This window comes from Orycteropus afer, unplaced genomic scaffold (genome assembly GCF_000298275.1).
Source record: "Orycteropus afer afer isolate SDZICR_OR568_19922 unplaced genomic scaffold, OryAfe1.0 scaffold00290, whole genome shotgun sequence".
Classification (NCBI taxonomy): Eukaryota; Metazoa; Chordata; class Mammalia; order Tubulidentata; family Orycteropodidae; genus Orycteropus; species Orycteropus afer.
The window spans coordinates 1,119,669-1,142,825 of NW_006921877.1; the positions used below are offsets into that span (position 1 = coordinate 1,119,669).

The following is a 23,157-nucleotide window of genomic DNA, read 5'->3' on the forward strand; positions in this document are numbered from 1 at the left end:
ACCCCTGTTGGGTTTCTCAGGTGGTAAATCTTTATGGAAATAGTTTGCCTGCTCTTCCTTCTGCAGAGTGGCTAGTGGGTTTGAACCACCAACCTTCTGGTTAGCAGTCAAAAATGCCTTAGGCATGACGCCACCAGAGCTAAATAACTAAGACAGTAGGTGTTGCATCAAACCAGCCCAGACTTGCCCTAGGTATAAATGCAATCTCTCCTCAGTGCAATCTTGCAGATGAAAGAAAGTTTGCTGGCTGAAAGGAGAGAGGCTGGTGGGAGGTAACTGTGCTGACAGCCCTACAGCACAACTGAAAATTCTCACCCTGCTGCCTCCTCAGGATTGAGCCACAATGAGGAGAGGCTTTCAGGTAGCAGCAAGGCTTGGCCATCACAGAGCACCCCCTGGTGCCCCCTGCATCCCGCCCAGCCTCCACCCTGTCTCGGCTTTCGGATTCTCCACGGACACCCTGGTAAGTGAGTTCCCAGCTTGGCTAGAATGGGCAGCCCTTCTCCTGGGAGCCTAGGGCTGCAGGAGCACCCCAAGTCTCCTCTTCCCAGCTTATGGCCGGGTGGGTGGGCAGCATGTTGGGGAGTAACTTGATTTGGCAAAGGGAATTCCAAGTAGTCCAGATCCAAGACTAAAACTACCAGGACACTGAATCTCATGTGGCCACCAATGAGTCACTCGCCCCTTCTGAGGCTCAGGTTGCTGGAGCTTAGTTGGGGCATCCCTAGACAGAGGCCTCCCTGGGACAGAATTCAGATGAGTGTCCCCTGACTGTGGTGTTGGCAAGCAACTCAATCATACCCCACATTGTAGTGCCACACCTCTGTGAGGAGCCGGACTGTTCAAAGGAGCTGGCCTACCCAGGCAGGCCTCCAAGTGTGGACAGAGTCTAAGGGGCCCCTGAGGCAAGGGGTATGTAACAGTGGCCCTCACCAACTGTGGCTCATCCCCCAGGGCAGACAGTGTCTCAGAATGGGCTCCTATATGACTGTCCACTGTCATACACACAAGCTTGGCAATCTTAGCTGTAATTTCCTCAGTTCCCCCATCTGCATAAATCAAAAGCCAAACCCATTACCATCAAGTTAATTCTTACTCCTAATGACCCTGTAGGACAGAGTAGAAGTGCCCCCATGAGGTTTCCAAGGCTGTAAATATTTACAGAAGCCGACTGCTGCATCTTTCTCCCATGGAATGGCTGCTGGGTTCGTGACTTTTTGGTTAGCAGCCTATTGCTTAACAACTACACCCCCAAAGCTCTTTCCCATCCGCATGCTGTTGTGTTGTTAGGTGCCTTCGAGTAGGTTCCGAGTCATAGTGACCCTGTGTCCAACAGAACAAAACATTGCCTGGTCTTGTGCCATCCTTACAATCGTTACTATGATTAAGCCCATCTGCACAGGGGAGCTAATAACAGCAGTTCTTAGCCTCAAAGAGCTGCCACCACCTCTAGTTGCCATGGAGTTGATTCTGACTCATGCAGCCCCATGTGTATCAGAGTAGAATTGAGCTTCATAGTATTTTCATGACTCATTTTTCAGAAGTAGACTGCCAGGCCTTTCTTCCAAGGCACCTCTGGGTGGTCTCAAACCTCCAACCTTCTAGTTAGCAGCAGAAAACATTAGCTAACCATTCATACCAATCAGAGACTCCAACAGATTTTTCAAACAGGGCACATGTGCTTGTCAGCCCCAAATCTTTCCCTTCTTTTGCCCTTTAGGATCCCCATGCCCAGACACCCACAGGGGTCCCCTTCCCTCTCAAGGAAGGTGGGCCCTTTCCCCTAAGCTAACACTTTTCAGGGAGGGATTGAGGAGCCAAGAACCCAGAAACAGACTCTGCTTGGAGGTTCCTGCAGCCTAAGCAGCAGCACCCCCATCTCTCAGGAAGCGGTGTAGTTCCACCTGATTCTCCTGCCCAGGTCACAAGATTCTGTTCTGAGAAGACAGACAAGAAGGATTATGCCCTCCCCAATGCTAGCTGGTGTCCAGACATGCTAAGCATGTACCAAGAATTTCTGGAGAAGACCAAGACCAGCAGCTGGGTCAAGATACCCTCCTTCAAGTCCAACAGAGACCACATCCAGGGACTAAAGCTTCCGTTAGGGTTAGCAGTCACCTCAGGTAAGGCTCAGCCTGACAGTGCCTGTCAACAAACAATATGACCCTTGCTCTGGAAGGAAATTCACAAGCTCCCTTCTAGCTGTCAGCCTGCAAGGTCTACCCTCTGTCTAACTCCACCCCTCATGCTGTAGCACCAGGGTAGGTAGAGAGTGTTTCCCCCTCGAAACTCCTCCTAGCTGCAAAAAAGAACATAGACTAGAGGGCCCTGCCTTCACTCTCAGGCATGTGTATCCTTGTAGGAAAACCACTAGCTCAGCCCTCTGCCTTGCTGACGTCTGACCAGTTTTTCTTCCTCTACTTTTAAACCTGATCCCAAGTCCTCCTCAACAAGCCCATAAAAGCCTCTGGAACTCCTTGGCCACCACAGGCCTCTCACTCCACCCAGGCTGTGCTAGGCCTAGAATGGCACTCTAGAAATACCCGCTGGCCAGACTGATAGAGTTTCCATCTTCATCTTTCTTGGTGTGGGCCTGCTTGTGTGTGTGTGTGTGTGTGTGTGTGTTCTCTCTCTCATCCATATATGTGGTCTCCCTGCCCAGTAATGGTTCAAACAGTGTTGTTGTTGTTAGGTGTCGGCTGTGACTCATAGCGACCCCATGTACAACAGAATGAAACACTGCCCAGTCCTGCGCCAGCCTCACAATCCTTGCTATACCTGAGCCCATCATTCCAACCACTGTGTCAATCCATCTTGTTGAGGGCCTTTCCTGTTTTTGTTGACCCTCCACTTTACCAAGCATGATATCCTTCTCCAGGGAATGGCTCGTCTGACACCATGACCAAAGTAGGTCAGACGAAGTCTGGCTATTCTGGCTTCCAAGGAGCATTCCAGCTGCAGTTCTTCCAGGACAGATTTGTTAGTTCTTTTGGCAGTCCATGTCCCAAAGGGGCAGGGAGGCACCATCTTCTCACCTCCTCTAACTGCATAAGAGGAAGACAAAATCACCGTGGAAGGCCAGACATGCTGCCTCCTTCCAGCCCTTTCACCAACCCTGACACCAACTATTCCTCCTGCAACACACACTACCTCTCTGCTGGGCTCAATAATTCACTACAGTGGCCACACACAACTCACAAATTATGGGGTTCATTAGGGAAGCAACAAGCTACAATTCAAGTTCAGGAACACACTCAGTATCTCTCATCCCGCTGTCTCTCAGCTGACAATCTCTCTCCCAGCAGTGAATGTCTCTCAGTCTCTCTCCACAGCATGCATCTGTTGCATCTCTCTCTCAGCAGTATGTCTCTCGTGTCTCCCAGCTTGCAGTGAGAGATATTTCTTCTGCCTCTAGGAGGACTCCTTTTGAGCCTGGCAGAGTGGCAAACTAACCAATCCCAACATCAGAATTCTATACACCTGTGAGAGAGCTAACTTCCCAGAAAATTACTTTGTACAGCTCCCAACAGAAATACTCCAGGTGGATAACTTTAACAATCAGGAGCTACTCAGTTGCTCACAGAAAATTCCACCATGGAGTTTACGGAGATTTATGGCTAGAAAAGCCCCACTACGTAATTTACTACACTGCACCATGGTACTTTCGGTACTCTTCGCCAACACCACAACTCAAAAGCACCAACTCTTCTATGGTCTTCCTTATTCATTGTCCAGCTTTCGCATGCATATGACGCAATTGAAAATACCATGGCTTGGGTGGGAGCTCTGGTAGTGTAGTGCCTAAGGCATTTGACTGCTAACCAGAAGACTGGTGGTTCAAACCCACCAGCACTCCTCATAAAGGAGCACTGGGCAATCTACTTCTTTAGAGATGCTACCACAGAAACCCAAAGAGGAGTCGCTATGAGTCTCAATCAACATGATGGCAGTGAGTTTTTTTTGTTTTTTTTTTTCCGGTGGGGAGGGTGGGGCTTAGGCACACCTTAGTCTTCAAAGAGACATCTTTGCTCTTCAGTACTTTAAAGAGGTCTTTTGTAGCAGATTTTCCCAGTGCAATACGTCATCTGATGTCTTCATTGCTGCTTCCATTGGTGTTGATTGTGGAACTAAGTAATATGAAATCTTTGACAACTTCAATCTTTTCTCCATTTATTTTGATGCTGCGTATTGGTCCAGTTGTCAGGATTTTCATTTTCTTTATGTTGAGATGTAATTCATACTGCAGAGTATAGTCTTTATTCTTCATCAGTAAGTACTTAAACTCATCCTCACTTTCAGCAAGCAAAGGTTTTTCATCTGCACATTACAGCTTGTTAATGAGTCTTCCTCCAATCCTGATGCCACACTCTTCTTCATATAGTCCAACATCCTGGATTACTTGCTCAGCATACAGATTGAATAAATATGGTGAAAGGATACAGCCCTTAAGCACTCCCTTCCTGATTTTAAACCATGCAGTATCCCCTTGTTCTCTTCTAATGACAGCCTCCTGGTCCATGTACAGGTTCCTTACAAGCAAATTAAGTGTTCTGGAATTCTCATCCTTCTCAATGTTATCCATAATTTGTTGAATAATTGGTTGGAATAGTAGGAAGACTATTTGAAGGTTTACAGCTGGGGCAGGCACCAAAATAAAATTTTAAAACAATTTGTTATTTCCAAAAAAGGATTCACGTAGTGGTTATAGTTGCCTTGGGGGGAAAAAAGTCAGAACATTGGTGGACTTTCTTGCACTTATTTTATTGTTTAGTGTTGTTTTTATTTTGAATCAAATGTGCTGAAATCCACTTAGAATCAACCTGGCCCTGATCCTAGCTCACCCTCAACCAGAGAACTTCCTGAATGTTTCTCCCTGTGACTGAGGGCTCCCTGAGGACAAGGGTGGTATCTACTGATTTACTTTCCTTGACTCTGTATCCAAGGCAGGACTCAACCTGCGGTACTGAACTGCTAACCCTGCATCCTTACAAGGCCCAATGCCCTCCAATAGCCTCCCTTCTCCAGCTACAACATTGCCCATCTCTCCCCAGACAAAAATGACTGGCGCCTCTTCACCAGGTGCATCGAAATGGAAGGACAAGGATATGAGTATGTCATCTTTTTCCATCCATCTAAGAAGAAATCTGTCTGTCTTTTCCAACCAGGCCCCTACCTGGAAGGACCCCCAGGGTAAGACCACAGGCAGGGCCAGGTGGGTGTCTTTGGCAACCTTCTGGGCTTGGCTCAGCAGGGTGAGTGGGCACTCATCAAGTCCTGGAGTCTACACTCATCTCTGAGGAGCCGGGCATAGAATGGGGGGCACATGGGCTTTAGTTTCACAACGTCAAGAACGTCCTGGGTCATCTGGACCATTGCCTGTTGTGAGGATAAAGGAAAGCTCCTTATTGAGGCCTCATAATTTTCCAGTAAGAAGGGACCTTAGAGGCCACTTTGAGAAGAATGTGGTATACTCGGAAGAAAGCATGATCTGGACTTGAGAGAGCTCAGCGTCCAGTCCTGCTCTGTCACTGCTGGCTTGGGACCCCAAGCAAGAAATTTAATCTCTGACCTTCAGTCTTTTTACCTGAAACCTGGGCAATAATATCTACCTGCCAGGATGGCTGAGAGTTACAATATTCTGGGCCTATGTGTACATGCTCATGAACTATAAAGCACAATATAGATATCAGAAATCATTGGCCCAAACTCCATATTTTCCCTTTGGAGAAACTGAAGAGTAAGGTAACTTGCCCTAGGTAGCACAGGCAGTCAAGGCCAGATCCAGGACTCAACTCCAGGAGTTGAGACTCCAAGTCCTTGGCCCTCTCCGCACTGTACTCCGCTGCCTCCAAATTTGGAATAGACTTAGAAAGGAACTGGGAGTGGATATGATACAACACAAGGGAAATTAGGCTGGCCCTGGGCCCCTTGCCTGATGCGACTGGGCCATGAAGTCTGTGGTTATTTATCTTCTTCTCCATCCCTGTTCCTGATAAAGGCAATCACCAATATCGGTGGCTGGTACTAGAGCCCCTGAAATGGGGAGGGGGAAGGATGGGGGAAGGGCAGCATTAGGATTCCAAGGCCTGAGTTCAGTTAAACGGAATTCAGAATTCTGAGTGCTAAACAGATGTCAGGAATCCCTGGGTTGCACAGATGGTTAAGTGCTATTGCTAGCCAAAGAGCTTGGTGGTTCAAATCCACCCAGAGGTGCCTCAGGAGATAGGCCTGGTTATCTGCTTCTGAAAGGTCACAGCCTTGAAAACCCTGTGAAGCAGTTTTACTCTGCACACATGGGGTCACCATGAGTGGAAATCAACTCTACAGCAACCAACAACAATAAAATAGATGTCAGCACTTCTGCTGGGCATGAATTCAGGCTGCCTTGGTCATCCCAAAGGTATCCTCCACAGGGACACTCTTCTCCAAATTAGTGCTGCAGACACCCCTATCCAGGCCACAGGTTACCTCCATTCTTAAGTGGAAAACCCCAAGGAAGCAAGGATGGAGGTGAAGTGTGTCTGATTTATTTAGGGGTTCATGGAGGTGGGGCAGAAGAGGACCATCCAACCCTGGGGCCAAATACAGTCAGTGGACTGCGTAGTGTCCAGAGAAGACAATAGGACCCACCCAGCCTGTAGGAAATGTAGGGAGGGTGTTACTGGCTGGCCAGGAGTCACTCTGCAGAATTCACAAACTTGCCAATGAGTCCACCACCTAGCCAGTGAGGACAAGGAAGGAAAAGCAGGCCTGAAGTTTGCTCCTCTTTCCCTCTTTCAACAAATTTGGGGAGTGGGAAGAGGAGTGCTCAGAAGTATACATAAGGCTTTTCAAACATTATCTTATCTAATCCAATGACATAGGAATTATTTTTGTTCACTATTCATAATGGAAAAAACTAAGGTTCAGAAAGTTTAGTGTCTTAGGCTGGATTCTCTAGAGAAGCAAAACCAGTGACATGTATATATATAAATGTATATACAGAAATTTATTTCAAGGAAGTAGCTCACAGTTAGGGAGGCTGGCAAGTCCTAAATCTGTGGGTCAAAATCAGCCTGGTTGCAACCCATGGTTGAAGGTCAGGTGAAGGGCTACTGGCTTATGTCCTAAGAACCAGAGGTCAAAGGATGACAAGTTGGATACAGGAACAAGCAGGCTCAAGCTATGCTATGCCAGAACATCTATATATATTGGATGGAGGTGACACCCCCAAGGAAATTCCCCTTCCATTAGATCAAAAAAATGGAGCATAATTACAGAATTCTGAGAATCATAGCCTAACCAAGTTGACACATAACATTAACCATCATATTAGCAACTTGCTCAAGAGTACACAGGTAGAGAGAAGAGTCAAACCAGGTTGGTTTGGTTCCACAGCCCCCTGCTCTTTCACCAAAGTGGGGGAAGGGGGAGGCAAGGGTCGAATAAGCTCACTGGTAGCAGATGCGGGAGGGTGGCTTGTGATAGCAGAGCATGGACATCTGCCCTGGTCTGTGGAGAATCAGGTTTGGGCTCCTGAAAATTCAGGAACACAAATCTGCTTTGTGTTGCTTGCATTCTAAAGTTGTGTGCCTTTCTATTTTCCCTGATTTACCTAACAATCAGGAGTCCCTGTGTGCTGCAAACAGTTAACACATTTGGCTGCTAAGTGAAAGATTAGAGGTTCAAGTCCACCCAGCAGCACCTTGCTAGAAAGACCTGATGATCTATTTCTAAAAGGTCAAACCAAAACCAAACTCACTGCCATTGAGTCACTCCCGACTCATAGCGACCCCTCCTTGGGTTTCCGAGGCAGTATCACTACAGAAGTAGATTGCCCCATCTTCCTTCCGAGGAGTGGCTGGTGGGTTTGAACTGCCTGCCTTCTGGTTAGCAGCCAAATGCCTTCATTACTATGCCACCAGAGCTCCCTCTAAAGGTCTAAATGGTCACAGCCCTTGAAAACCCTATGGAACAGAGTTCATCTCTGACAGACATGGGGTTGCCATGAGGCAGAATCAACTCAGTAGCAACTGGTACCTAACAATGAAGTAGCTTTGGAATGATAGTCAACTTACACAAACGAGAAAGAAAATTTTATGGATTTCACATCAAGCCAATGTTTGAGCATCTTACAGAAGTGGGCCTTCCACAGGCAGCACTACTCAGATATCTACTGTCCCAGCACTTTGTAGGCTATAAGCTACATTTCACATTGACCTTTCTTGAAAATGTGTGCCCAGCATATGCTCTAGTGATTGTTAAGGTGAGAGATGGACCATGGACATGCTTCAAAGACTATGACAAAAAGTTCCTGTATGAGTGCAGCCTTCCAAATAATGGCAATTGTTGCCACCCTTGTTTTTTCCATTACCTCTATTAGAAAAAAATTTTTTTTTGCTGATGAAATAAAATGTCTCAGTGGTTGCTAACTGGGCTAAAGCAAAACAAGGAGAAAATCTCGGTTTCATTGGATTGATCACATGGGAGCCAGCTCTGTCTCTTTCCTGTTTGGCTGCCCTGAGGCTGAAGATCTGTTTGTTTTTGGAGGGATCTCAAATGCCTTAGGGACTGTTCTGGTTACCTAGTGCCACTCTGACAAAAAATATACCACAAATGGGATGGCCTTAACAAAGAGGAGTTTATTCTCACAATTTGGAGGCTTTAAGTCCAAGTTCAAAGTGCCAGGCTCTAGGGGCTGGGTGAAAGCCCCTCAACCTTGGGGGCTTACTCTCTGCCTCCAGCTCCTTGGCCCACTGAAGCTAGAGGCATTTCTTCACTCAGACAGCTGCTGGCTGCTGAGGCTGAGAAGCCCCAAGGTTGACAAGTAAAAAGGCACAGTCCCAAGGTTACCAAACCACATGGCAGGCCATTAACTTAAGTCCATTTTAAGTCCCAGGGTCGGCAGAGCAAAGCAGGCTGCTGAGCAACAACACGGCTACATGCAGGGTCCAAGCATGCTACAGGCTAGAAACCATTCCCAAGACTTCTCCTTATGTACAGGAAGCAGACCACATCCCAAAGGCAGCTACTCGGCTGCTTGTGATAGATCCCACTTTGGAGCTGATTGCCAGTCTCATCATGGGGAATAACTACTACCAGCTGCCCAGCCACTCAACCAGGCCCAGCCAAGTTGACACACAACATAACCATCACAGGGACTACACCACCAGAGCTCCTCCTTTATCTCAAACCAAACCAAGCTCACTGCCGTCAAGTCAGTCCCGATTCATAGCAACCTCTCCATGGGTTTCCAAGGCAGTATCACTATGGAAGTAGATGCCCCATCTTACTCCTCGGGTAAGGCATTTGACTGGTGACCAGAAGGCTGACAGTTCAAACCCACCAGCTACTCCTCTGAAGGAAGATGGGGCAATCTACTTCCGTAGTGATAGTGCCTTGGAAACCCAAGGAGGGGTAGCTATGAGTTGGGTCTGACTTGACAGCACATAACAACAAACAATAACACTCCTCGGAAGGAAGGAGCTTGGAAGGAAGGAGGCACTCTGGTGGTGTAGTGCCTAAGGCATTTGACTGCTGACCAGAAGGCTGGAAGTTCAAACTCACCAGCCACTCCTCAGAAGGAAGTCTGGGCAATCTACTTCCATAGAGATATTGCCTTGGAAACCCAAGGAGGGGTCACTATAAGTTGGAATTGACTCAGTGCCAGTGGGTGGGTCTGGAGAAAGAGTGAGGCCAGGGTAGTTCCACCTTAGGATGGGGGGAAGGCCTAATGAGCAGTCTACCCAGAGCCGCAACTCCAGTCTTCTTCCTCATCCCTCCTCCAGGTTTGCTCATGGAGGGTCTCTAGCAGCCATGATGGATGAGACCTTCTCTAAAACTGCCTACCTGGCTGGAATTGGCCTGTTCACACTCAGTCTCAACATCAGGTTCAAAAAGTAAGTATGGATCCTTGAGTGTTGGCCAAAGTCATGGTCCTTTTCATCAGTGAGGGATGGCCACCCTCAGCAGTTGGGGCACAGGGACACTGCCTGCCACTCTCCCTCCTCAGCCCACTTCCAAGCAATCCTTCTAGTCCCTGGCCAGAATGCAACCTGTGCTGCAGGACTCTGGGAGCTGGAAGAGAGGGCCTGAGGCCAGAGCAACTTATGAGCCCTTGTGGGATGAACACAAGGACAGGGAGGCGAAGGGAGGGTGGAGGAATGGGGGTGGTATCCACATGAGCAATGGGCTAAGCAGGCTCCTCTCCCAGTCTCATCCCAGTGGGCTCACTGGCTGTGCTGAATGTTGAAGTGGAAAAGATTGAGGACCAGAAGATTTACATTTCCTGTATCACCCAGAGCAGAGACCAGCAGATAGTTTATGCCAAGTCCTCAGGTAAAGAGGTCCTCAGCCTCTGCCTTCACATCCTTCACCACCCACCCCAGAATAAAAGGAAGGAAGAATGCTAAGGATCCAATTTCAAACTCGGGTCCAGCATTTTAGGGGTGGGATTTGGCACCTACTGTGGACACAGGAAAAATGTGGAGCAACCCAACAAGGATTTTTCCTATTTATGGCTCATCCAACTGGTAGCACAAGGGCAGGATCTTTGTGATGGGAAACCCGGAGTTCATCAGCGCTACCATCCCTGCCCCAGCTTCTGCCACTCAACTCACTCTACTCTTGCAGGTGTTTTCCTTCAGCTACAGCTGGAAGAGGAGTCATCCCAGTAATAGTCACTCTGCCTAAGACCCACCACAGAGTCTCCAGGAAGCAACTGGTGAAGTATGGGAGGACATTTTCCTCTGAATAAATAAAGTCTCACAGCCCCATTTCTGCCTTCAGCCTTTGCTATTTGGAAATCCAAAATCCTTCCAGGGCCTCCCATGTACCAGCTTCTCCTTCAGCACAAATAGAAGAAAATGACTGAGCACCTGCTAGGCACCAGGCACTGGGTGAGGTACCAGGAGCACAGCAATGAAAGGATGCACAACTGGGGGGTCAGGAGCAGTGTGCACACAATGTTTCCATCACACTCCTCACACCCTCACCTATCACAGGTGCAATGGATGTGCAAAAGGAGGCAGGTCAATTCTATGGAAGACATCAGGAAAGGTGTTATAGAGGAAGTTGTACTTGTATGATTCTCAAAAGTGATGTGCACCAAGCAGGCTGGAGCAGGAAGCAAATTCCAGGCAGAGGATTAGTAAGAGCAAAGGCACTCAGGGGTGAAAGAACACAGTGACTTTGAAGACCAGCAGGTGTTAAGGAGGGCAGAAGTTTAGGGAGAGATAAGGTAGGCTTGCATGTTGCTATGATACTGAGCAGGTTTCAACAGAGCTTCAAGACTAAGAAGGGCTAAGAAGAAAGGGGGGATCCATTTCTAAAATCAAGCCATTTCTAAAAACAAGTCCCTTCTGCACTCATTATGGGGGTGATGCAGGACTGAGCAGCATTTTGTTCTGTTGCACGTGGGGACACCGTGAGTCAGGCAGCTAACAACAACAACAATCAAGGTAGGCAGGTCAGCAGGGGCAGGCCACGGAAGGCTTCATGAACCCGGCTATGGAGCTTGAACTTTGTCCTGTTGGCAACAATGAGGCACTTTTAAAGGGTTTGGGCTGGAAAGCAGCAAAATGTTTTGATTTTTGGAACAATGTCTCTGGTGGTATTTAGCGGTCAGCAAGACTGAAGGCAGGACCACTGGGTAGGAGATCCATGTAGGACCTAAAACTAGAGCCAGTGAGGGCCTGATATGGATCAGAGCCATAAAGATGAGACATATGGAAAATGTTAAAAGAAATGCAGGAATTTGCCACAAATTGTATCTAGTGGACCCATGAAGGGGCTCCATCTTGGATGACTCCGTGTTTCTAGCTTGGGTATTCCAATTGGGATCTCGGTTTGAAGTAACACTCTTTTGTTGTCTTGACCCATGGTAAAAAGATATGGTAGCCTTCATAGGTAAAGATTAACAGCCTTAGAAACTCTTTGAGCCAATTCTACTCTGTCCTACAAAAACCAAAAAAGCCAAACTCACTGCCACAGAGTCAACTCCGACTCATAGTGACCCCTCCTTGGGTTTCTGAGGTGGTATCACTACAGTAGATTGCCCTAGCTTCCTTCCAAGGAGTGGCTGGTGGATTTGAACTGCCAGCCTTCTGGTTAGCAGTCAAATGCCTTAGGCACTATGCCACCAGAGCTCCCATAGGGTCTCTGTAAGTCAGAATTGACACCACAGCAATGGGTTTGGTATCTTGACAGATCCCTCTCCTTTCCAAGGAGGCCACATATTAAAGCTTTCCAGGCAAAATCAAAGGTCCCTGGTCAGTGCTAATACTTTGTGCTCAACAGCTAAGCTAAAGGGTGGTGGTTCAAACCCAAGCAGCTGCACCACAAAAGAAAGGCCTGGTGGTATGCTTCTATTAAGATCACCACCATTGAAAACCCTATGGACTTCAGTTCTACTCTGTAACATATAGGGTCACCATGAGTCAGAATCTGCTTACAAGCACCTAACAACAATAACAAAGGCAGAATAACAAGAGGAGTTGCTGCCCCAACATTTACAAAGCCACCTCCATGGGTGGGTGTTTATGTGGAACACAGGTACTGCAGAGGTCGATAGGGTGGAAACCAGTAGGAGATCCAAGCAAATGTTGCAGCTAATGCTACCTTGAAGAAGAGGATGTGTGTTCTCCAGATGCCTCAGTCAAGCATTGAGAGAAACCTAAGAATGAGCAAGGTGATTGTAAGATCAGCCAATTCAAGACATCAGGAAATGTTGGTAGCTCACAAAAAGGGCCCCTCTCAGTTCCCTCAGCTGAGACATTCTCCACATCTGTGCTAATCCATCTGATCCTTGCCCAGCCACTATTCCTAAGGAAATATAGAATGAGGGAGTCAACACATTCTGTTCAAGTTTGACCTCTTGCTTATACTATCACAGTAAGTGATTAAAGGCTTGACAGTTATTTAAAATAATAATAATAATAATAAACTTCTCAGAAGGAAGGTTGGGCAATCTACTTCTGTAGTGATACCGCCTCGGAAACCCAAGGAAGAGTCCTACGAGTCGGGTCTGACTCAACGGCACATAACAACAACATAGTTGTATTGTAACATTTGCAGCTCTTTTCAATCATGAAAGATATAAGATTAATAAAATGTATAATTGTTTAAAAAAAAAAAGGGGGGGTCCCCTAAGGCCTTCCTGGGACTGAGATTGCAGAGCTAGGTCATGTATTGTAGGTCTTGGGCAAGGAATCAGAGCTGCAAGATGGATGATATCACCATCACCTGTCAGAGCCCACCATGAACACTGATGGCCAAGTTGTACCACCTGAGACCACTGCTCAAGGCTGCATGACCCACAGCATAGCCAGGCCTGAAAGCCTGAGGAGTCTTGTAGGAGTGCGTGCCTAAGGTGGATTAAAGGCCTGTCCGCTCCCTGTCTCTTCCCTGTGTTGAGCCCGGAAGCACTCTGTACTTCCCAGCCCTCTAAGCATCCTTCTGCAATGGTATCAGCAAGAGAAAATAGGTCAGGATCCTTGGGTCACCTGTGAAATTCTCAAGGAGTAGCAGCTATGGTGATGGGAGAGGTGAGGAGACAGCACTCCAGGTCCCTAACCCACTTCACCCCAACTCTAGGAAGCTGCTCCCCTGGAATCTGAAAGCCCTGAGAGTACAAGAAGAGAAAGTGCTCTGCAAGATAAGAGATTTGGGTTCCAATCTTGTCTGGTTACCTAGTACCGCTCTGAAAGGAACTGACCGCAAATGGGATGGCTTGAACAAACAGGAGTTTATTCTCTTACAATTCTGGAAACCAGAAGTCCAAATTCAAAGTGCCAGGCTCTAGAGGCTGGGTGAAAGCCCCTTGACCTTGGACTTCAGCTCTGCCTCTTGCTCCTGGCCCACTGACACTAGAGGCTTTTCTTCACTCAGGCAGCTGCTGGCTACTGAGGCTGACAAACCCAAAGACGACAAGTGAAAAGGCACAGTCCCCATATCAGCAAACAACATGGCAGGCCACTAATTCAAGTCCAGAAAAAGTCTCAAGATCAGCAGGGCATGACAGGCTGCCGAACAACAACTTGGCTACATGTAGGATTCAAGTGTGCCAAAAAGCTACAGACCATTCCCATAGCTGCTGCTTATATACGGGAAGCGGCCCAAATCCCAAAAGCAGCTACTCAGCTGCTACAATAGATCCTATCATGGAATTACCAATCTCACCATGGGGCATAACTATATCCAGCTGCCCAGCCACTCACAACCAGGCCCAGGCAAGTTGGCACACGATCTTCTCACTCACTGGCGTTGAGTCATTTCTGACTCATAGTGAACCCTCCTTGGATTTCCAAGGCAGTATCTCTACAGAAGTAGATTGCCCAGTCTTCTTTCCGAGGAGCGGCTGATGGGTTTGAACCTCCACCCTTCTGGTTAGCAGTCAAACGCCTTAGGCACTATGGCACCAGAGCTCCACACAACCTTAACTACCACAAATCTCAACTCTGCTACTGATTGGTACATCACTTCATTGTGGTGCTGTATGATAATACATAAAATGATGAAGTGACCTTCAAATTCCTTCCAGGTCTGATAGTTCATTGTTTTTAAGTAAGCCAACTATTATCTTCCCATGGTGCCAGTCCTTTGGCTGATTGCTCTCAGATCCATCCCTGACCTTTCTCCTACTCTGCTTTACATTGCAGAGGCTGGCACCTACAAACTACATTTCCCAGTCTCCCTTGTCATCTGGCCTTGGGGGGCTCTAGTGGCAGACTGAAAAATGGAAAGTGGAGAAGCCAGGGTGTTTCTCCCCTTCTCTCTGCTTTAGAAGATGATTCAAGAAGTGGCTGCATCTCTTACATGATTACAGTTCCTGCCAGACAGTTCCCTTACCATCTTGATTACCTTTTCGGTTCTTCGAACACTTTTGTAACAAGTTCCCTGTGTTAAATTCCCTCTGTGGAACTACCCAGCAAGTGTCATTTTCCTGTCCAGACTCTAAGACCACCAGGCTGTGTATTACCCACAGTTGATTTTCACACCTCCTGCTATATGGACTGATGGCATGGGCTCTGGCATGCAACCTTAATTTAATATTCACAAAGAGAAGAACGTGGAAGAAGAGAGAGAAAAGAAAAAGCAAACTGGCAAGCAGTGAGCACCATACCCAAAACCCAATGCTCTCGAGTCAATTCTGACTCATAGTGACCCTACAGGACAGAGTAGAACTGTCCTATAGGGTTTCCAAAGCTGTAAATCTTTACAGAAGCAGACTGCCACATCTTTCTCCTGTAGAGCGGATGGTAGGTTCAAACTGCTAACCTTCTGGTTAGCAGCCAATTGTTTTCACCACTAGGGCACCAGAGCTACTTACAGTGAGTGCAGTCATGGCTAATCCAAATCTCTGCCCATTTTTCTCCTGCATATTGCACAGCTGAACATGGCTGGAGGAAAACACACAGAACCATGCCGTCCAGTCTCACTTTAAAGTCATGATTACTATCCTAACCAAACTAAAAACCAAACCAGTTGCCATGGAGTTGACTCCAACTCATGGTGACCCTAGGTTGCAGAGCAGAACTGCACTCCATAACGTTCTAAATGCTGTGACCTTTCAGAAGTAGATCAGGCCTTTTTTTCCAAGGGACCTCTAGGTGAGTTCAAACAGCCAACCTTTTGGTGGTTGTTGTTGTTGTTATGTGCCATTGAGTTGGACCCGACTCACAGCAACCCCTCCTTGGGTTTCCAAGGCAGTATCACTATGGAAGTAGATTGCCCAATCTTCCTTCTGAGGAGTGGAGTGACTGGTAGATTTGAACCACCAGCCTTCTGGTTAGCAGTCAAGTGCCTTAGGCACTATGCTACCAAAGCTCCTGACGTTTGGTTAGTAGTTGTGTATTTAACCATTAGGACCACCCAGTGACTCCTTACTGTCCTAAAGTGGGCCCTTAATACAGCCCAGCAATCACCTTGCGTTTATCTAGACCATACATTCTCCTACTCTCCTAGGTCATGTTCACACCAGCTTCTCTCTACTCAAACATTTAGCACCATCTCCCTCATGGTCACTCTCAGCTGCAGATCATCCCCTGCTAACGACGTATTAGAGTTACGAAGAACCACACTTAGAACCATCTGTTTTGGTGTGTGTTTTTTTGGTACATCTTATCATTAGTGATATGTACTACATACAACAGTGCAGTGAATAATTTGCTGATGTTATCATTCACAGATGTTTACTCGCAGGTGTTCAAAGATCAGATTTATAAAGATACTGATAATAAAAGGCATTAATAATGAAAACTGAAAGAAAAAAAATGAGAGAAAGAGATTTGACTTACATTAGAATTGACTTACATCTCTTCACCTACCAGCCTCTGCCCAATTATTCTACCTTTTCTCCAGTAACTTGGGGGTGAACGATCTACTCATCAGACAAAGGACAATCCTTATACTTATTTCTTGTGCATGAAACCAATTCTTCTGGCCTATCAGGGACATGGCACCAATAATTCTCCTTTCTCTCTTTTGCATTATCAATTTTCCCCTCTGTTGGATCTTTTCCATTAGCATATAAACATGCTATTATTTCTCTCATTTAAAAAATTCTCGCTTGATTTCACTTCCCCCTCCAGCCACTGCCCTACTTCTCCCCTACTCTTTCAGCAAACTCTTCTAGAGAATTTTGGTTTTAGTCTGGTCTGGGTTCCCTAGCAAAATGAAACCAGTGAGATATCTGTGCACATGGAGATTTACTTCCAGGTACTGGCTCATACAATTGTAGGGGCTGGCAAGTCAGGCAGCAAGCTGGGGATTTCTGCAGGCTTATGTCCCAAGATCTATCAGTCAGGCAATGGGAAGAATACAGAGAAGAGGGAAAGTGAGTTCTCTCAAGATATCGATTTTAGAGTCTGAAGGTAGACCACATCCTAAAGAACTCCCTTTTCAACAGATTAGTTGATTACAAGACATTAGATTACATTATGGACCAGCAACTACTCTAGTATTTGACCAAAACACTTGGCTATAGCCTAGCCAAGCTGACACCATAAATTAACCATCACAATTGTCTATACTCTCTCTTTCTCTTTCCATATTTTATACCCCAACCCCAACCCCCCAACTGAGACTGCTCTTGTCAAAGTCACCAATGAGTTCACATTGCTCAACTCAATGGTGACTTCTCAACCTCCATCTTACCAGACCCCACCACAGCATCTGGGACAGCTGGTGACTCTCCTCTCTGAAACACTTCCTTTACTTGACCTCAAGAACAGTACATTCTCCTGGTTTTCCCCCTCCCTGACTGTCACTTATTAGTCTCCTCTGCTGGTTCCTCCTCCTCTTCTCAACCTCTAAATGTTGGAGAGTCCAGGACTCAGTCTTTGGATTCTTTCTTTCCCATTGTTATGGATTGGATTGTGTCCTCAAAAAGTATGTTGTAAATCCATTCCTCAAAAGGAAGATTGGTCAATCTACTTCCGTAGAGATACCACCTTAGAAACCCAAAGAGGGGTCGCTATGAGTCAGAGATGACTCGACAGCAGTGAGTTTGGTTTTGGTTTTTATTCTCATTTGAGAAGCCCTGGTGGCACAGTGGGTAAGCGCTCAGCTGTGAAGCAAAAGGTTGGTGGTTTAAACCCACTAGCCACTCTGCAAGATAAAAATGTGGCAGTCTGCTCCTATAAAGATTACAGCCTTGGAAACTCTATGGGGTAATTCTACTCTGTCCCCTTATAGGGTGGATACTAGTGGAAATCAACTCAATAGCAATGGGTCATTCCCTTTCTGGAATGGGTTTTCTTTGTATGTCTTAAATCAATTTCTTTTGAGATATGAAAAAGCAGTTCAGGGAAACAAGCACAAATTTAGGGGAAGATATATGCCACATGATCACCAACAGAAGAGACAAGAACCCTCCCTCAGAGCCAGTGCCCTGAATTAGGACTTCTGGCCTCCTAAACTGTGAAAAAATAAGTTTTTATTTGTGAAAGCCACCCACTTATGGAAGTTCTGTTTTAGCACCACTAGATAACTAAGATGGGAGCTCTGGTGGTGTAGTGCCTAAGGCACTTGACTGGTAACCAGAAGGCTGGCGGTTCAACCACCAGCCACTTCTCCAAAGGAAGATTGGGCAATCTACTTCCGTAGTGATACCACCTTGGAAACCCAAGGAGGGGTTGCTATGAGTTGAATCGACTGGAGGGCAGTGAGGTTGTTTTTTTTTGTTTTGTTTTGTTTTTTGTTTTTTGTTTTTTGGTAGATAACTAAGACACCGATCTACACTTCTCCATGGTGACTTAACCCATCTCATGGCTATAAATTCTATTGGTATTTCTATTGGTGTCCACATTTCTAACTCCAGTCTGGACCTCTCCTCTGAACTCCAGACTTGTATATCTCACTGTCTACTCAACATCTACTTCTGAACTTCTTATATGGACTCCAAATGTCTTTATCATCAGTCAGACTGAGTTGGAGGTTCTGTCTTCTCATACTTTCTGCAGAAGTCAGACTAATTCATGCCCATGTATAATTTCATTTAATCCTCACACCAACTGTGAGAGTTAGATATATTCTCTCCATTTTCCAGATAGGAAAAGTGAACTCTAGAGAAATTTAGTTATATACCAGAGGTCACATAGCTAGTAAGTTGCAGACCCCAGATTCTCAGACTCTCTGACTCATGCCAAAGCCACAAGCTCTTGGCTGCAGCACTTCACCCAGACTAGCTCTCCCCAGAAATGACACAGCCTGAGCTGGTCACAAGGATGGAGGAGTTGGGGGTCAGCAGAAGATCTCTGCAAAAGAAAGACTTATTCCATTGAAACCCTCAGGTATCAGATACCAAAGTAGTCATTGCATTAACTGCTTTGTTTCACCTTGTTCCTACATTGTCTTTTTGTTGCTGTTCTTGTTATTTTCTGTATCTTATTGTCTGTCTCTCCCCTTAGACTGCTCCCCATTCTGTGTATCCCCATACCTAGCACAGTGCTTGGTACATTTTACAAACAAAACCAAACTCACTGCTGTCGAGTCAGATCCGACTCATAGGGACCCCTCCTTGGGTTTCCGAGGCGGTGTCACTACAGAAGTAGATTGCCCAACCTTCCTTCTGAGGAGTCACTGGTGGGTTTGAACCATCAGCCTTCTGGTTAGCAGTCAAATGCCTGAGGCACTATACTACCAGAGCTCCCAGTACATTTTAGGAGTTAAAAAAAAAAATGCTGTCAAGTGGATTCTGACTCATAATGACACTACAGGACAAAATTCTGTTTAATGCCTCAGTGCTATAATACAGATCCAAGGTATTACACTCCACTTTTCAATAGTAAGGGAAGCAAACATTAAATAATTACACAAATAGGGAGGAAAAACACTGTTGTGTGCCGAGTCGATTCCAACTCATAGTGACTGTATATGACACAGTAGAATTGCCCCATGGGGTTTACTAGGGTTTCTTTACAAGAGCAGATTGCCAGGTTTTTTTCTCCTGTGGAGCCACTGGGTAGGTGTGAACCACCAACCTCCTGGTTAACAGCCAAGTGCTTCAACCACTGCACCATGCAAAAAAAAAAAAAAAAAATCCCTGTCAAGTGTATTCTGACTCATAGTGACCCTATAGGACAAAGTAAAATGCTCCATAGGGTTTCCTGGACTGTAATATTTATGGAAGCAGACTGCCACATCTTTCTCCCACAGAGTGGCTAGTGGGTTAGAAGCACCAGGGCTCCTTATAAAGCAGTGGTGTTGTTGTAGGCGGTTAAGTCACTCTGTATTCCTAGAGACCCTGTAGGGCAGAGAACTGCCCCATAGGGTTTTCTAGGCTGTGATCTTTACAGAAGCAGATTGTTAAGTCTTTTCTCCTATGGAGCTGCTGGTGTGTTCAAACCACTAACCTTTCAGTTAGCAGCTGAGCTCTTAACCACTATGCCACCAGGGTTTCTTCAGAAGAAAAGGAGTCCCTAATATAGATGGGAGAGTGTCATTGAGGGTCTCAGGATCTGAAGGCTGAAGAATAGTCCTGGGAGAGGAAATAGCCCATGCAAAGGTCCCAGGAAGGTAATAGCTTGCTGCCTTTGAGAGACTGAAGGATGGTGGGTGAGCCTGCAGGGCAGTTCAAAGGGGCTTCTTAGGTTCTGCCTGCAGTAGGGGTGACATCCTCTCTGTTTACAGTTTAACAGCCTTCTGCCAAGGATGGGGGCATAGGCCAGGCTGACCTTTGCTCACTGTCGGAGCCCAGCTCCATCCTTGGTGTCTCTGTGTTCAGAAATCCTGAGCCTGGCCACAGTTTCCCAAGAACTGTTCACTACAAGTTGGTCTGCCTGGGGGCTATGGGGATGGACAGGTAATGTGCTCCAGAACGGGGCCAATAGGGACTAAGGGAGGATCCTAGCAAGGAGGGCTTTGCAGAAGATGCAATTTGGCTGGCCATGGCTGTGGGCTTCACCTGAGAGAGCTGGGACAAGGCCGGTGCTGCATGGCGGGATAACAGAACTGCCCACTGGGGGCCTTTTCCCTCTTCTCTGCACTCTCACCCCCACTCCCCAAGCAGCCCAGGCCCAGCAGAGGAAGCCAGGGTGCAGGGCTGGCCCAGAGCTGGCCACGGCTGGAAGAAGAAGTTAAGAAGGCCGTTGGGCTGATGGCTGTAGAGACAGAATTGTGTTTATCCAGGAAAAGAGGTCGGACGTAGGCAGCAGAGGCCCCTGCCAGCTCCTCCCAGAAGGACTGGGCTGGAGGAGCGAGCTAAAGAGGAAGCTGCTCCCCTCTCCGGGTTCGGAACGCTCCGGGCCAGAAGCCAGGACCTAGCAGCGGCCCACAGGTGAGGCCTGCACTCCGGGCGCCGGACAAAGCCCGCCGTGGGTTCGGAGTCCCGGGCAGTCGGTTGCGATGTCAGGGTCCTAGGAGTGCAGGCGGGAGTGCGGTGAGCGCGCGGCTGCGACGCCTTTCCGAGCCCGCTCTGCGGATGGCGGAGAATCAATGCTTCCTTTGTGCTCGGCGGTTTCCAGGAGAGAAAAGGAGTGGAGAGTGGGAGGGGCAGCCCAACGGCCCGGGCCCGCCCTTGAAAACTTGGGATGCAGTGGAGCTGGGGGACAGAGAGTGGACCGGTCTGGGCTAGGAGGAAGGGATTCCGTGCCCCCAGAGGTCTGTCTCCTAGTACCAGCTCCTGGTGCCCTCAGGTCAGCAGCCGTTGTGCAGCGAGTCGGCTTCTGGCCAAGAGCGGCGAGGGACGGCGAGGGAGGAGCCAGTGGAGGCAGGTGGAGCTGGGGCCCAAGGGTGGCTCAGTTCGGAGACGCGCGTGCCGGGGCAGGGAAGGGAGTCCCGAAGGGCTCTAGATCAAATCTTGGAGGAGAGCCCAAGTCGTTGGAATGGGGGAAATGGGGTTGAGGCTGCCTAGAGCCTCGATGTCACTTAATGGGTCGCGTGTATATAAACCTCGGTCGGGGTCTGGGTCCGTGTTTGTAACTACAAACCCTTTGGTAATGCAGATGTTAGTGGGTGTGTTGTGCCCTCTAACTCGGAGGTGGGTGGGGACATCGTTAGTACCAATGTGAAGGTCTGTGTACCCAGTGTCCGAGGCCTGCATCTCAAGATGTAACTGTCTGGCTCTAGACTCCCTCTATTTCGTACTGCCCCAAAAACTTGGCCACCCTTTGTCTTTCCTGCTCAAATGGAGGCTCATGTGCCCCTGCCCCGGGAGGGCGAAGGCACGGCGGTGCACAGCGGGTCTGTATGTATGCACTCACAACATCATCCACCTCGGCCTTTTCTCTCTTCTGCTCAGCCCTCCAACCTGCGATTTTGACCCTCGCGCCTTCGTGGAATTCGGACTGTCATTACTCCCACCCCGCTGCATGTGGCTCTTGGAGAAAGTTGGCTACAAGGTGGGGACCGCGGAGCCCGGGGCCCGGTGGGCGCCCTCCAACCTGTTTCCTAAGCGTCGCGCACCGGGCCCGCCCGCCCGCGCCTGCCCCAACATTATCACCCCGGATCGCATCCCACAGTTCTTCATCCCTCCTCGGCTCCCGGACCCAGGCGGCGCTGAGTCCCTGGCCGGGCGCGACGCGGGCGGGCAAGGCTTCCCTGCCGTCTGCTCGCTGCCGCACCTGGCGGGCCGCGAAGGCTGGGCCTTCCTGCTCGAGAGCCCGCACACGCGCAGGCGCGAGTCCTTGTTCCACTCGCCGTGGTCCACCCCCGCTGGGGGGCTCCCCTCGGCACAGTCCCGGCTGCACGTCTCCGCCCCGGACCTGCGCCTCTGCCGGGCCCCCGACAGCGACACAGCCTCGTCGCCTGACTCATCGCCCTTTGGCTCCCCGCAGCCGGACCCTGGCCGGCGCAGGTTGCCCAGGCCACACTCACTGTCCCCGGAGGAGGCGAGCTCGGCCGACACGAGCCCGTACGCGCCGCGCCGCGCGGGGCCGCCCACGCCGCCGCTCTTCCATCTTGACTTCCTGTGCTGCCAACTGCGGCCGACCAAGGAGAGCGTGCTGCGCCTCGGGCCCCGCGGCGGGCAGCTGCGTCTCTCCGCCGAGTACCAGGCCGGGCCCAGGCGGCTACGGCTGCGCTTGGTGAGCGCCGAGGGTCTGCCCCGGCCGCGGCCGTGCCCGGGGAGCGGCGGGGGCGGCTGCTGCGTGGTGCTCACGCTGCGGCCGCGCGTGCGGCCGAGGGGCCAGCGGAGCCGCGTGGTCAAGTGCAGTGCCAACCCTATCTTCAACGAGGACTTCTTCTTCGACGGTCTCGGTCTGCCAGACCTAGCCAACCGTAGCCTGAAGGCCAAGGTGCTGGACAGGGGCGCTGGGCTCCGTAGGGATGTCCTGCTAGGGGAGTGCGAGACGCCTCTTATTGCCCTGCTGCCTCCCTTGAGTGGAGGCCTAGGTCCAGGGACCTCCCTGGCACCTTCCCACCTCAGCCTCTAGACTGAGGGACTGTCTTCCTGAGGAAGACTCTACTGGGTATGCACTCCATCATCCTTCCATTTGCCTCGCATATATTTATTTTTTGCTAATAAAATGTCTGTTTCTCTAGCTTGAATCTCTCCCTCTTTGGCACCCTACACGCTCAGATCTGTAACTTGCCCTCTTCCCACTGCCCTGGCAGAAGATGGGATAAAGGAAGCACGGTCGGATTGTCTCAGTTGGAGTGCTTCCCAAACTGAAATGAGCATCAAAATGACCAGGCATCCGAAATTGTGGGCTCTGTGTGAGCTTGTTACATGTACAGAAT

The 23,157-nt window shown here is 48.6% G+C and overlaps 2 protein-coding genes across 2 annotated transcripts; both read left to right on the top strand.

The window, feature by feature from the left end:
- Nucleotides 1–343: 343 nt before the first annotated feature.
- Nucleotides 344–10,655, top strand: THEM5 (thioesterase superfamily member 5). The gene is made up of 6 exons (XM_007950858.1): nt 344–463; nt 1,922–2,123; nt 5,052–5,190; nt 9,768–9,878; nt 10,193–10,317; nt 10,612–10,655. The coding sequence occupies exons 1-6, from the start codon at nt 344–346 to the stop codon at nt 10,653–10,655; spliced, it is 741 nt and encodes a 246-aa protein (XP_007949049.1).
- An 11,133-nt stretch (nt 10,656–21,788) lies between these two features.
- C2CD4D (C2 calcium dependent domain containing 4D) lies at nt 21,789–22,850 on the top strand. The gene has a single exon (XM_007950859.1). It carries the CDS (start codon nt 21,789–21,791, stop codon nt 22,848–22,850), a length of 1,062 nt encoding a protein of 353 aa, XP_007949050.1.
- The last annotated feature ends 307 nt before the right edge of the window (nt 22,851–23,157 follow it).